Source organism: Salvia splendens, chromosome 22 (assembly GCF_004379255.2).
Source record: "Salvia splendens isolate huo1 chromosome 22, SspV2, whole genome shotgun sequence".
In the NCBI taxonomy this organism is placed as follows: domain Eukaryota; kingdom Viridiplantae; phylum Streptophyta; class Magnoliopsida; order Lamiales; family Lamiaceae; genus Salvia; species Salvia splendens.
The window spans coordinates 16,252,495-16,268,731 of NC_056053.1; the positions used below are offsets into that span (position 1 = coordinate 16,252,495).

The 16,237-nt window shown below is 36.6% G+C and overlaps 1 protein-coding gene across 3 annotated transcripts; it reads left to right on the forward strand.

Annotated features, from left to right (window-relative positions):
• The first annotated feature begins 2,463 nt into the window (after positions 1–2,463).
• On the forward strand, positions 2,464–8,289 carry LOC121787309 (uncharacterized protein DDB_G0286299-like). Of its 3 annotated transcripts, none has more exons than XM_042185999.1 (12): positions 2,464–2,570; positions 2,880–3,685; positions 3,778–3,811; positions 4,351–4,430; positions 4,850–4,909; positions 5,008–5,118; positions 5,600–5,680; positions 5,784–5,852; positions 6,785–7,223; positions 7,337–7,449; positions 7,768–7,798; positions 7,888–8,289. In XM_042185999.1, exons 2-12 carry the CDS (start codon positions 2,936–2,938, stop codon positions 8,061–8,063), a joined length of 1,944 nt encoding a protein of 647 aa, XP_042041933.1. In that variant the 5' UTR covers positions 2,464–2,570; positions 2,880–2,935; the 3' UTR covers positions 8,064–8,289. The 3 variants fall into 3 exon arrangements, with proteins under 3 accessions (XP_042041933.1, XP_042041934.1, XP_042041935.1); XM_042186000.1 differs by having other exon boundaries at positions 2,493–2,570; positions 2,831–3,685; XM_042186001.1 differs by lacking the exon at positions 2,464–2,570 and adding an exon at positions 2,580–2,728 and having other exon boundaries at positions 2,831–3,685.
• Positions 8,290–16,237: the final 7,948 nt, after the last annotated feature.

Sequence of the window (16,237 nt, forward strand, 5' to 3'; positions counted from 1 at the left end):
CAAGGTTGGCATGTAACCACATGATCATAGGTTTGATTCTTCTTGCTGGCATATTTGAATTCTTTATTTCTAATTCTCCAACTGCTTCCTTTGTAAATTTTTACCTTTTTAAAATTTATAATTTCCCTAGTTCTCATAACTAATTTAATTTATTATTATTTTTTATTTTCTCATAGTTCATTAACTAATAATTAATTAATTACTAATTATTAGTAGTATTTTTTATTTTCTTAGACTATAATGTTTATTTTTCATTATTTGTGTAAATGTTATTATTATATGATCATAAATTAATAATAATTAATTTTAAAAATTGTTTACTTTAACTATTTCAATGTCAAAATTTCGCCGTATGTGTATTTAATTTATGGTGCTCACTCTCTCATCCATCTCTCTCGCGGCTTCGTAATATGTCGGGTTGCTTCTATCGTTGACATTAAAAATATGCAATTATCGTTGACAGTGATTTGGATCATCTAGTATAAAAATCCGCATCCGCCACTGGAGATGTGTCTCCTTGAGAATGTCCCGTCAAATAATGTCATAACAGTTGTTCAAGCTGACTGACTATGAATTTGAAAAGTCGTTTGGTGCCTATGTGTTGTCGGAACTGGCGACTCTTTTGTTGCAACAATCAACTAATCGACTTTGACACCAGTCAATGTTGATCCACAATAATATTTCTCTAAACTAAGGTCTCGTTATGTGATTGTATTCGCCTTTTCTTTCAGTGTCGTATACTAGCTATGGATTCGCCAAGCTTTCGAATATCACAACGATACTTTCCAAAATTGCTTTCAATCTCGTGTTTTGTGTTGGACTTCCTAGATCTCATGTCACTATTATTGATTCTTCGAGATCCGCCCACACGGATGAATAATCAAGGACATGCGAATATAACGGAAGATTCGTGGTCGATGAATCAAGGATTATCGGGAGGTGCTGCAAGCAACGTCAATCCTTCAATGGATCGAGAGGTAATAATCGAATCTACATCAATAAGCATGTTTGTGTGTTTTTGATGTGGTTTATCTATAGATCTAGAATATTTGCATGAATGGAATCGAATGCATAATCACCTAAATAGATCCGTAAGGACCTGTTTGTTTTCCGTGTGTTCCGTTGCCGTAACCCCAACAATAGTGACATTTTTGCTAATTCTCAATCTGTTAGGTTAGTTGACAAAACTCTCAGACATTTTTTTGTGTTTGTATCTTACATTTTTGGTTGAGAATTAGTATAGACTATGATGAAAGTTTTCTCTGTCTTTCCATACTCTGGTGAAATATTAAATATTATTAGTATGAAATTTATGTTCTTGGTGGATAATTAGAGAGATGATTTACACGCCTTTTATAAGTTGGATACACGATATATAATAGATTTATTTTTCTCTAACAAGACGGTAATATGTAATTTAAGCTAATAGAAAAAATAAGTAGTACACAATTATTAAATAAATTAGAAATTAAAATATTGTAATTTTATTTTATTAATTATTTAAAAAAACAACTCTACATAAATAAAAGAACTGAAAATACACCTGAATCAATATAGATAGATCATAGAAATAAACTGAGTACACTACAATTTACATGAAAGTAGGCACGATACTACTCCCCCTTCCCATCGAAGACGATCCACTTTCTTTTTTAGTTTGTCCATACTAATATGACTTATTACCATAAATAAAAACACCTTCATCTCTATTTTTTTTCTCTTACTTTATTTTTTCCACTCAACGCATAAAATTGGATTACATAAAATCTTGTGCCCCTAAGTGAGGAGTTTTTTTCTTGGGGTGGAGGAAATAGTACAACATTACTTTTTAGGACGTGTTTGATAAGATAGTACTATCAAGACAGAGAATTATATTTGTAAATTTCTAATTGCTTGATATTATATTTAAACTTGACTTAAAGACCAACATAAGACAAGGGGCATCTCATCTTGCCAAAATTATTATTTTAACCATGTTTATGTATGCCACCAATTTGCCAAGTTAAGCCACTATTAACAATAACGAAACAAATCTTATATCGACATATCTTGACATGAAACTCGTATTTCTTAGCTTGTTTTAGATATCTTTTCATTATCTCACATTTCTTATTAAACGGGTCGTTAATGTAGCTGATCCTGTTTCGGTTTAATACACCGATGAACAGTGGAATACTTGTCTGAATTTCATGCATTAATTATGATCGACCTTTATCAAAATGAAAATGAAAATGAAAATGAAAATGAAAATGAAAATGAAAATGTAAATGAAAAGACTTTGAAATTGATGCTGCCTATATAAGTTAAGTCAAACGATCCAGCAATATTATCATATAGAGAGAATATGTAATCTCAGCCGTCCGTCAAATCCCATCTCGTCCGTCCATTCCATTATTTTCAGAATCCCGCTCAGTGTCACATCCGACGTGGCTTTAAACTGGGTTTAAAATCCGGATTTGAAGTCCGCAGTTAAAATTCTTTGCCCGAAAATGTATGTAAAACGAAATCAGACGGACAAAAGAAAATTCTAAAAATATCAGTTGGGTTGGTGAGTGAGCAGAGCTGCAACGGTAAGACTTTTTTTCAAGTTGAGCTTCTCAATTTCTGTAAGTTATGCTTTTGCTTTCGCCGTTTTGTCTTGTAATTCATGAGTCGCGGAACTTAATTTGAGTTGAGCTGTTGGTATGTTTTGCTACTCTTTATCGAGTTGAATTTGATGCCTTCCCAGGTTAGGGTTTCTTCTTCTTGTATGTGAATTATGGATTATGTCTTGCGATTTTGCTGCTTTCCTTCCTAATTGTTCTTTTACTTGTGCGTTTTGATTCGTTAGATCTCTCGGAGAGCCTTTAAAATTGTCTTATTTGGATTGGGTGCTGTAGATTGGTTTAGCAGATAATAAGGTTTTGGAAAGTTAAGGAATTCGACTCCGGCTGTGATGGGTGAGGAAGGTGTGGTGTCGGAAAAGGTCGAGCCTGTGGGTAATGGGAAGGTGGAGGTTCTTGGAAAGGCCAATGCGGAGGGAAAGGCTGAGGCTGTAGAAGATAACAAAGGAGAGCAGCCTGATACAGTGGCAGAAATGGAAGAGGATAAACCGGATGAAGAGAAAACTGAGGCTCAGCAAATGGATGTCGATAAAGAAGAGGCCAATGGGGAGAAGGGAGAGGGGGAAACGGTGACTAAAGAAGGAGGAGCTGAAGAAACTGAGAAGCAAGAAGAGGCTGAAGCTGATGAAGAAAAGGGAGAAGCTTTGAAAGATGGAGAAAAGGAAGAAGTGAAGGATGGAAAAATGGAGGAAGAGGCTGAGGAGGATACTGAAAAGGCGACGGAGGAGAAGGTTAAGGAAGATGACGGATCTAAAGACGTGGGAGATAAGCCGGAGGAGCTGAAGGAAGGGAAAGGCTCGAAAAAGCGCCCTAGATCAAAGACTGGTGGTCGGAGAAGTGACAAGACTACAAAAAAGGAACCTGCAGAGGTGAAGAAGGAGACTGAAAAGGTGGACAAGGAGCAAATAACCCCAACTCCGAAAAAGACAAAAGAACCTAAAACCTCTGTAGAGAAAAAGGAAATTGAGCCCAAGACACCCTCGGCCTTTTCTCTTGAGCGTCCTGTACGTGAAAGGAAATCTGTGGAAAGGTTGGTGGCTACTATTGAGAAGGATGCTTCCAAGGATTTTCGTATAGAAAAGGTGCAGTCTTTAAGATATTAGCTTGTTTTCAACTTTCTTATTTTCTGGTTTAGTTGCTATTTAAGTATTTACTTGGTGTGCCATTTTTTCAGGGTCGTGGAACTGCGCTGAAAGATATTCCAAATGGTACAATGTTTGACTAACTTCTTTGCCTCCTCAACACATACTTTTAAAATGTTATGCCAAATTGCCAATTGTATGCATGTTACTCAAAGGATTATGGTTGAAAGTTGTGCTCAAAATATATTTTTAATTCTGGCCACTTCTTGTTACTTTCCTTCATTGAGTTTTTAATGAACCACTGAATAATGCGTGCTTAATCATCTGAGTTACAAAGTGATCAAAATGTTAAGAAAATACCATGTTTGATCTCATATGAATGTGTTTTTCTGTTTTGAGTGTACAAGTTTTGGTGATTTTGTTTCTTTTTCTGCTCCAAAAATTTTGAAGTCTAAGCAATATTGCTGCTCAATTTATTTTATTTTATTTTATTTTATTTTATTTTATTTATGTACTTTAATTTATGCTGCCTCAAAGCTTGTGTGTATTACATATCTTAAAATTCCTGTTTTATATTTTATAGGATGAGTCATATGACATAGAAGGTCTACCATTCTAGCTTCATGAACGAATTGTTAATATTCTTGACCTTGATTTTCATTCAGTGGCGTATAAATTGTCAAGAAAGAAGACTGAAGAGACTTTTAAAATGCTGCACACTATACTCTTTGGAAGGAGAGGAAAGGTAAGGCATCTTATCTGTTTAATTCCAGATACTCTTTGTATTAGTTAACTCACCAGTGCTTATCTCATCTGCACGTGAACTACATTAAGAAATCTTCTTAGCTTTATCCAGGTCATGAATTCCATTAGAATGTAGAATTCTTGTTTCATAGATTTCAAAGTATATCTAGAAGATTCATAGTAGCATGCTATTTGTGATAATTTAGCACTTCTGCATCACCACCATGAATATTTTGTGTTCTGTCTATTTCCAATTTATTGTTGGAATAAATCACGTTTCAAGCACAAGAGATAATAAAGGTGTACTAGGGTTTTTCATCACCCACACTTTTCTGTACTTCAAGCTCTTATTCCTGGCATGGGAAATATTTGTCTTTTTTTTTAATGCTTACTACATACATAATACATTGATTTGGCCAGGCTGCTCAAGTGAAACACAACATTTCGAGATTTTCTGGATTTGTTTGGCATGATAATGAGGTAAGAGAAACTCTTGACTTACTGTTGAATTGCAGATTCTCTTTTGTTTCCCCTTCCTAATGATTTAACTTTTAGATTTTGAAATGAAAACTTTGTAGGAAAAGCAAATGAACAAAGTCAAAGAAAAACTTGACAAGTCTGTCAAGGAGAAATTAATAGAGTTCTGTGATGTCCTCGATATTCCAATTTCAAAGACTAGTGCAAAGAAGGTCCGCTCATACATCACTTTGTCTTTGATAACATATATGTCTTTGCTTGCATGTTGCGTTCTAAATGCTAATATCAACATTCTTAACAGGGATGGTTGACTTTAACTTGTAAAGCATCTTGTTCCAAATATATTCATTCTTAGATACATGTGTTCAGTTTATGTTATGATTTATGAATAATTCCACCAGCTTCAGTTTCTTTGTATTTTTGGCATGACCTTTTGGTTTTTGCAATAATGTTACGGACTTTCAGTTCATTGTAAATTTGCAATTACAACACAGATCTGGTGGTGGGTTATCATTGTATTCGTTAATTGCAGAAAGTTCATAGCTTTACTCTCAAAACTGAAACCTGTGTAAAACTTACAATTACTGAAGTTGGTGATTGTTACTTCATGTTTACAATATGGCTCGAGAATTGAGATAGAACTTTGCTACCATGCTATATCTTTCCAAATTAACTTTAATTACATTTTCTCAGGAAGATATCATTGTAAAGCTGATGGAATTCTTTATGGAACCTCATGCTACAACCTCTGATTTGCTTGCTGAAAAAGAGCAGGTTTGTCACTTTATTAACTTTCATAAATATACTGTGACCATGTTAGTTTCTTCCCCAATCTGGCCTAAATATTGAAATCTTTTTCATGCATTTTACAATTAAGGGAACAAAGAGAAAGAGGAGTAGCAAACCAGCACCAGGAAGTGCTACACCAACTAAAGGTTCAGTAAAGGTACTTTTGTTTTGCTCTTTGTAATTTTCTGGTCAAAGGTTGAATTGTTTACTTGAAGGTACCGCTGCAACTATGCAGTCTTGTGTGTGTGAGATAGGAGTAAAGGCTGAGACTGACGAACAAGAACATAAACCCGAAACAAACTCTAAGATTGAAAGAACACGGACATAAACTGGAAATAACTGGATGGAATTAATCTACCTATTGATTTTTTAATTAGCTGAAGCTTCTCAAAACTTACATCTGATCATAATTCAACTAGGTTCTGGCCTTTGTGTTGTACATTGAGCACTCATTTTTTCTCATTCATATGCTGATGCTTTGCTTGATAAATGTTTTATTGATTGGCTTAAAATTGTGGTAGAGCATGTAGTTGCTTGCAGTTTGTGGTCCTAGTTAGTAGTTATACACATAAATAATACAAAAATGTTATTTAACACTTCAGTGAAGATCATGTAATTGCTTGCAGTTTGTGGTCCTAGTTCGTAGTTATACAAATAAACAATCCAAAAATGTATTTCACTCTTGAATGAGGAATTTCCTGGGTCTTTTAATAGTAATACAACTCACTTCTGTCACAGAAGGAATGGAGTTGAATGAAGAGCAGATAATGTGGCTGCTACGTTATTATTTACCAGATGATGTAGATTACCTTGTGCTAGACGTTTAAGTTTAAGTCTTTATTCCTATTTATTTGCATATTTCAAATTGGCAAGGTCAATGAATCATGATATAAAATATGAAGAGAAATGATATTCAATTTTCAAATTGCCAAGACCAATTTTCAGTTATATGTGGAACTTGGCTGTTAAATTGGGCTGAAGAAGATAACCAAGTTAAAAATGGTGTTGAACATGATATGTGGAGCCATGCTAGTACATCATACTCAATAAATCCATCTTCTTACCAGTTTTGGTGAATATAATTTTCAGAGTCGAAAGAGAGTTGAGAGTGATTCTAAAAAGCATGGGGAGGTAAAAAGCACTTCTCCCGAATCAGAAGATGAATCTGATGAAGATAAAGGGGAAGATACAAATGGTGCTCAGGACAGATCAGAAGAGATGTCTGATCAAGCTCCAAGTGAGGGGAAAGGAAGTGAATCTGAAGTGGAGTCAGATGAGGACAAAGGAAAGAAGAAGGCAGGTTCGGCAAAGTCTTCTATAAAGAAGGGCTCTTCTGATAAAACCAAGACAAAGAAAGTGACAATCTCTAAAAAGACCAGTCCCCCTCCCAAGAAATTACCAGCAAAATCACCAGACAGCTCTAAAATCAAGAACGACTCGAGTGCAAAGAAATCTTCAGTTAAAAAGAAGGATGAAGCAGTGAAGAAGTCATCAATCCCAAAGAAGTCACCATCAAATGACAGCCCTGGTAAGTCACCATCTATTCCCCTTCCCTCTGTTGTGTGCTGGTGTGTTGCACAGGTTGAGAGCCCTTGTAACGGGTCAGTTTTCTGAAGTTCATTTTGGTTTGTTCAAACACAGGGAAGAAAGTTCTGAAAGTGAAACAGAAGCCCAAGGAAGAGACTCTAGACCCAAGTGATGATGATCTCAGAAACTCAATCTGTAAGATCCTCAAGAAGGTCGATTTCAATACGGTGAGTTCTAAAATTTTATCTCCACCTTTGGTTAAAAGGAAAGAGTTCGGAGAAGGAATACATATGATATATCCACACATGATCTGCATCGAGGTCCAACCTAATAAGGGGTGCATGTCCTACAAACCTGTAGTCTATTCCGTTGTCTCTTGGATAAAGTTGTAATCTCGTATTCTATTCCTATCTTGAATATTGCTGGATTGGTGTAGGAGTAACTCGGCATGCATAGGTCACTTTAGCGGAAATAATGGGTCGACATGTTTAATGCAGTCTATTTTTCTCTCTTCTTTGACACACCTGATATACTCTCTTTCGCAGGCTACATTCACCGACATTTTGAAGTTGCTTGGTAAGGCTCTCCCAGTTATCTTAATTCTGTCTTGGTTTGTCAAGTGCTTGTTGATAGTAGGATCCTTAACAAGATTTTGGCCATTTCAGCGAAGGAGTACAGCACTGATCTGGCAGCGAGGAAGTCGACAGTAAAGCTGATGATTCAGGAAGAGCTGACAAAGCTAGCCGATGCCGATGCCGATGCTGAAGGTGAAGAAGAGGATGAAGGAAATGTGGAGAAGGACGAAAAAGCTCCTTCCAGTAAAGGTGTCAAGGCAACGTAGTGTACACACTAACAAAATACCTTTTTCTGTAGTTGTGTTGTAATAATGTACGAGTGTTCCTGTTATGGATCAAGGCAGCTGTAATTAATTAACGTTAGCTATAGCATTGTTAATTGCTTACCCAGCTTCCTTAGTTGTTCAGACAATTTAACTGGTCAAGCTTGTTATGTATACTGTGATAAATTCTTCCCCTTTTGAATTTATTAGGACCATTTTTTTTGTGCCATCACTGCGTGCATATTTGAAGATCTACGCATGTTGCCAACGATCATGTAAATGCTCTTCTATATTACATAAATCAAGAACAATGAAGAGTCCAGTTGATGAATGGGTTCAATTTTTTTTGGGTCGACCCAGAAAAATAAACAAATAGAGACTACTTGTAGGAAACGATTAGAGCTATGATGTTTGGGACAAATGTACCTCATTTTGGTCCATCCATGAAAATAGTTTATTTTTATTTTTGATAATTTTTTTCTTCTTAATGAGTGGAGTCCATAACTCGAAATTCGTGAGGTCGGACAGAGTGAAAAATATTTATTATTTTCCCACTTTCATGGCTTAAAACTTTTCGTTGCTTCCTCCTTTGCTGTTGTCCTCATAAATCCTACTAAAGTAATCAAATAATGTGTCGTAAATATCATCGTCATCATAAACTACATTTCATGCTTGAATACGTTGTCGAAATAAGTAGCTTAGAAATCACAACAAGCCTTACACAATATGTATCCCCTTATTTTAATTCATTTACAAAAAATTAAATTGTTAAAGTTCATAATTCTATAATAAATCTTTTAGACAAAAAGTAATAAAATGGACATATATCGTCATTGAAAATTGATACTCCATTTGACATTTAATTAAAACTAGATAAAAATACTATGATTATATCATAATTAATTAAAAAATTATGAAATTATAAAACACAACTTTTTAATATTATGAAATTATCTATTTTTATTTTTTTATTAAAATAAAATAGATATCCATATATAATTACCAATCCATTATTTTTGAAAAAATACTGATTAAATTTTAGAGGTATTAATTTATTATTAGTACCCAGTTAATTAATTACTTTAATTACAATTATTCATTTATTAGTGATCACACGGTGAAACGTTAACTTAAGTGAATTATCAAAATTGAAAATTAAAACTATTATATTAACTTCCAGTAATTTAATACGCAATTATCATTTTTAATTTTTATGTAATTATTAAAACTATTATATTAATTCCCACAATAAGTCTTTTTTTCTTTCCGTCTTCTTCTTTCCCCCTTGTAACTCCATTTTCATTCTCTGCATTTCAATTTTTTCAAATTCTTCCCCTCAAATATTTCAAAGTTTCAAACAACTCCCTCTCTCTAGGAATTTCTCGTCTCATACACACGACCACCAAGAACCGTGACTGCTCTCTTTCCTGCTCCGGCACACCATGGGGTCGACGTAATTTCAAAGGGCGGAATGTTAAGGATGTCCTCCTTAATGTCAGAATTCCATACACACGAGAAACACACGCCGGAGTTGTCGAGCGCCCAAGAACCTTGGGTCGGTGATTCTTCCGGTGAAGGGGGTTGCTGAGCGCGAGAATGATCTCGTCGGCAGCGATAGAGAAATAGAATTTTGTGATTCAAGCCAAGTGGGGCGAAATACTGATTTCATTAATGGGTTGAATAAATAAAATGATAACAACCTATCCCTATTTATAATACTAGAATAATAGCTTATGGAACAAGAAACAAATATAAGAAAAGATATGCAAATCCCTAATATATCTAAACTAATTAATACTAATCGAAATACTCGTATCAACTCCCCCACGGTTAAAATCCACCTTGTCCTCAAGGTGGGAACCACGAACCAAGGACGAGAGTTGAAAGCAAAAGCTTTAGCTAGACTTCTCCTCCTGGATCAAACACATATCGAACAGCTGAATGTCTCTCTTTATCACCTCCAAGAATGCTCAAATATGGCGTGTCATTGCACAGAGAGATGAATCGTGTATCGACGTCGAGTGATGTCGAACGATGAACAATACTTGGGACATTGCCATCAAAGAAATCCACGTAGAAATATGCAGTTATCCTTACACCAGTGCAAACACTTCATCTCTTAAACCAACAATTCGTAACATCCGTCGATGACATTTGAGCAACATTGAACGATGCGATTATCTTCTCCACTTCACCAATAGAACCATCCTCCTCTTTATCTTCTAGCAATGTCTCCTCCTTTTCACCAATCTTCTCATCATATACCCCAACGAGCACTTGCGGTGACTCATTGTCGTTCTTGACAATCCCTTTGTTCTTGACGAACTCTCTAGGGGACTCGTTGTTTGGAACATCAAGAGGAGCGCCATCATTGTGAACATCGGTAACGTCATTGGGAACATCATCACCGAATAATATCGTGGGAGTATTATCCGTTTTCTCTTCGGCTAAATCCTCAGCTTGAATGTTCTCCTCAAACTCCTTCCCATCATCCGCATAACATAGAATGCGTTGTTTACACACATGTCCCCTCACCCATTTCTCAGGACAGTGCCAGCAGAGACTCAACCTGGACCGTTCTGACTTCTCCGCTTGGGAGACCCGTATTAGCGGCAGACGTGGCTGCTCTGGAGTTTGACTGGTCACACGCGCGGGCTGACTGTACAGGTCCCGCGTTGGCTTTTCGGTGGAGTAGCGGGGCTGGTGGGAGGCGGGCTGGACTCGCGCTCTCACCTCCTCCCGAGCGCGAGGTCGGTCCCAGCACGTCTCCAGGGCCGGTCAACGGTCGGGTAGCTGCGGTCCTGCTGTTCAGCCGGTGGGTCCCAGCACGTTGGGCGGTGCCGCTGCGTTGCGGTTGGCGGGTAGTGATCAAACCCTAATTGGGTCTGATGATCTCCGCGATCAGATAGGTGGCCACCCCTCTCGACGTAGCCACCGCGGTGTCGGGGCCAGGCGTCTTGCGCGCGATCGCGGTACCCGATGGGCTGGTATCTCGGTCGTGGGCGACGATCAGGTGGATCCAAGTGGTGTGAGACGTAGGGTGATTCTGGATCAGACCACGACGGCGGACGGAGTACTTCCACCCGACTGCTCGGAGGGTCCCAACTGGTTACACGGCGAGGTTGGGCCGACTGGTAGGGACAGAATGGCTGTGTGGCCTGAGGGAAGTCGTATTGACGATGACGATGACGATGACGATAGCCGGTGTAGTCGTATGACATGTTGACGGACTGAGGTGTGGCTGTGGTGGATGATGATCGTCTGACTTCGACGCGGCACGCGTGAATCCTTCCCGTCGGCATTGCAGAAGTAGTGTTGTCCTGCGGCTAGAGCTCGGCGGACAGGCGGGACTCGACAACCAAAGCAGTTGCTGTGCGCGGAATGTTTTCCGTCGGGCAGCGGTGTAGCTTCGGTTCGAGATGGTGGGAGGGTCAGCTCTCAATGAAAGCACCAGTTGTTAAGGATCGTCCTCCTTAACGTCAGAATTCCATACACACGAGAAACACACACCGGAGTTGTCGAGCGCCCAAGAACCTTGGGTCGGCGATTCTTCCGGCGAAGGGGGTTGCTGAGCGCGAGAATGATCTCGTCGGCAGCGATAGAGAAATGGAATTTTGTGATTCAAGCCAAGTTGGGCGAAATACTGATTTCATTAATGGGTTGAATGAATAAAATGATAACAACCTATCCATATTTATAATACTAGAATACTAGCTTATGGAACAAGAAACAAATATAAGAAAAGATATGCAAATCCCTAATATATCTAAACTAATTAATACTAATCGAAATACTCGTATCACGGAACTAATGGAGTTCCGTTGGCCGGCGGTGGGGTCGGTCGAACCCGCCTAACCACATCTGGATTCACCACTGGTGGAGTCTATTATCACCAATAAAACTCTACTTTTTGTTTCCATCTTTCTCATATTTTTATCAATTTTGTACTCCTTTATAATACTACTCCACTTTTACTAATTTAAATACTCACTACCAGACACTTTTCTTTGTCGTCTGTCCCATAAATTTATCTAATTTCCATTTATGGAAAGTTCACCCCAACTTATTATATATATATATATATATATATATATATATATATATATATATATATATATATATATATATAGGGTTTTGATCTATGCAAAACTAGATTTAAATATAGAAACGCAGAACAATATCATAATTAGGTCACTTTTAGGTCATAATTAGGTAATTTTTAGGTCATGCTAACAAAGCATGACCTAAAACGATCTTAGCATGACATTAAACCCAAATATTATAATATGACATAAAATTGCTTAATTATGACCTTCCGTGTTTTTGGTTAATTATTGACCATTAGATCATCTAATCCTAGGGCCAAGATTTGGTCTGCATTTCTGGATTTAAACACATACTTATTTTGATCATCTCCCTATATATATATATATATATAGGGTAGTGTTAAACTCCTATTTTCCCCTTAGATTTAAGTTTCTACGCAATCTCGGTAGTTGGATTAGGAGGATGGACGTTCTAGATTATAATCTAATTTAACATCCCGCGTTTCATTATTTACCCAGTTTGATGCATCATGAGGGTGATTTAGTCATTTTGTGTACTCAAAAACGTTGAAAACCTATTGACCAAAATTTAAGCGGGCTACTCCACTACTTGCCATCGACTAAATACATCCTTCATCATCAATCGCATTTACTCAAAAATCTCGCTCCAGATTCTCTCTCACGAACGACGCCACAAATTCCTTCCAGTGCCAAAAACCCTAGCCGCCGCTGTTCAAAAGCGCGGCGTTTTCTCGGAGATTCACCGCTGGGTGCCTTGCTTTCCATAATCCCCTCACGGTTTGAACTAGATTTCGCTGGACTACAACAACAGGTAGGGTTTCGTCGTATATTGTTCGATTTTCAACAATCGTTTTCCAAATAACCGACCGAAATAAAACAACCACACCAAGATTCAATAGATTACCATCAAATCCGCGATTATTTGTTGTTAAATTCTGTAATTTTGTGATTGTTTACTGTTGCGCGCAGATTTCATCATGACTAAAAGAGGTAGACCTACGAAATCGCAACAAACACAAGAAGGGGGTGAGTTTCTGTTTGCACGCTGCTCTGTTTTTCTGCGTCTCATATTTGTCAATTTGATCCTACATGATTTAGTCCTTTTTGTACATTATTTTCTTGATTCTGTGCATTAATTTATCTGATGTTTCATTTGTTTGTATGTCAGTGGTCATTAGTGTCAGCATATATGCTATATTAGTGTTTCATTACTCTTATAGATCAAAATATCATGAACTGAACCTTTTAAAAGTACAGGTAATATGTGTGGGTGTGCATTGTTTGTTAAAAGATAAGCATTGTGTATAGTGGATACTGATGTGTATTTGTCATTAATGAAATTAGTTTGTTGGTTAAGAGTATATCTTGTATGATTCATCATGGTTAGGTTATAATTGCATTATTTGCTTTAGCGATTTCATTATTTGGAATGTTAATTTGTTACCTATATTGATATCTTGTATGATTCATCATTATTTGTTACCTATATTGATATCTTGTATGATTCAGGCACAACCATAACTGTATACAAACACAAATAAAAAAATGTTTTGGATACTAAGACATTATAAGATATAAAACGTTCATTACAGAGGCATAAAATAACCATTACAATGCCAAATGTGTACATTACGTGAATTAGGTATTTGGCTATTGTTTTGTTACATAATACATAATACACACTATACCCTAGGATAGCTAAACCCTAAAGGAATGACTCATAGTCGCGGTCCTTCGCAGAGGTTGTGTTTCTCAAACTATACTACACCCCTAGCCCCCAGAATTGGGCAACCCGAGGGGAATGAATGAACCCTAAACCCCACATAATCACAATCTGGCAAACATGTTTAAACCATACTACACCCTAGCCTCAAGGATTTCTAAACCCTTGGGGAATGATTGAAACTAAACCCAAAAAATCAAACCGTTCCAATCCTGACATATTCATGAAATTGTATAACACAAACAAACAAACCGGCTCAGAAAACCTTTACATTGCAGTTCACATATCGTTCATTTTATAGTCAATACCATCCATTATCTATTAATATTTGGTGCATTATTTGTATCGGTTTAAACTACTACCCTAGCCCCTGGGCTTGTTAAACCCTTAGGGAAAACAGGAAATGTGCGCCAAACATCGAAACACGGCACAACTTAAATTAAACGGGGCAGGATAAATGTTCATTACATATCACAAATAATGCATTACAGAAACTAAAACTACGCATTATACTACACAATATGTACATTATGTATATCTGTTTTAAAAAATGCCTACTTGCTATGCATGTGCAACCCCAGACGAATTACTGTAGCTCGTGTATTTGGACAACGTTTGTTAGACTTAGAACATACTACACCCTAGCCCCTAGGCTTGTTAAACCCTTAGGGAAAACAAGAAACGTGAACCAAATATCGAAACACGGCACAACTTAAATTAAACAGAGCAGGATAAATGTTCATTACATATCACAAATAATGCATTACAGAAACTAAAACTACGCATTATACTACACAATATGTACATTATGTATATCTGTTTTAAAAAATGCCTACTCGCTATGCATGTGCAACCCCAGGCGAATTACTGTAGCTTGTGTATTTGGACAACGTTTGTTTGACTTAGAACATACTACACCCTAGCCCCTAGGCTTGTTAAACCCTTAGGGAAAATAAGAAACGTGAACCAAACATCGAAACACGGAACAACTTAAATTAAACGGGTCAGTATAAATGTTCATTACATATCACAAATAATGCATTACAGAAACTAAACTGCGCATTATACTATATAATATGTACATTATGTAAATTAGTAAAAAAAAACCTACGCACTACGAATGTGCAATCCCAGATGAATTACTGCAGCTCGTGTATTTGGACAACGTTATTTAGACTTAGAACATAAATGTGTGCATTATTTTAACTTATGTAGTAATTATTTGTATTTTGGTGGTCATTGTTGTAAACATTAATGCAATATTCGTGTGTTCATTATTGTAATGGTTCCGCACATTATATGAATATTTATATGCATAAGCATATCCTGGTGTATGCATCATGTAACTGGTGGTTTTTATTGTTGAAGAGTACATGGAATATGTTGATGTGCATTACTTGGTTTAATCTCTTCATTATTTGTTTGTAAATTACCTTGTATAATCTGTGCATTATATGCCTATGTTTAATGCATTATTTTGCTGATCTACACAGATTATGTAATGCGACTGAGAACAGACGCACACCAACATGAAAAAAGATCTCGAAGCTCTACACTGATTATGTATTACGACTGATATTCAATTACAAAATGAAATCGTCGAAACCACTAAACATGAGCGAGAAGCGGGTGAATAACCTTTTTCCATTGATTATCGGCCAATCGTGCACAATCTACAATTGTCTGCGTTTGATTCACAAAGCACCGGCGTGCACAATCTACGATCTATAATCGTGAACTGCCAATTTCTCGAACTGAAATTATCAAAATTAAAAGCGGCGTGCTGGAGAAAGAAATCAACGAGAAATTGGGAAGAAATCATTTGTTGAAACTGCATACAGCCTAAAAGGAGTAATTCATGGACAATTCCATAACTAACAAATTTGGTTAATCCCTATTTCACCCCCAAGCGTTGAAAATTAAATTTTTTTGATAATTTCAGTTTAAAATTTAAGCCATTAGATGCATTGAAATCCATGGATGAGATTAAAAAGGAGAAAGGATATATAAGGTGAAAAGGATTTGAATACAATCATATATATATATAGTTGTGATCAATGTCGAACCAATTTTAAAGACCGAACTAGAGACCAAATCTGGGCCATTAGATCTAGTTTTTTTGATAAGATGTGCTGCTGTGTAATTTTTTCGGTCTTCATTACAATCCCATTTTACTTCATTTTATAGGTTTATTACTTCATTCCGTACGTAATACCTTGAAACTACAACACGTTTTTACTTTCTTCCAGTAGGTTTTGAAATGATTCAACATATGTTTCATTTGAATTCATTGACCTGAGTTTTTACTTTATTTACATTAAAAAATGCAATTTATTCAAGTGCGTTTATTACTTCATTCAGAAACATTATTACTTCATTGGATAAGG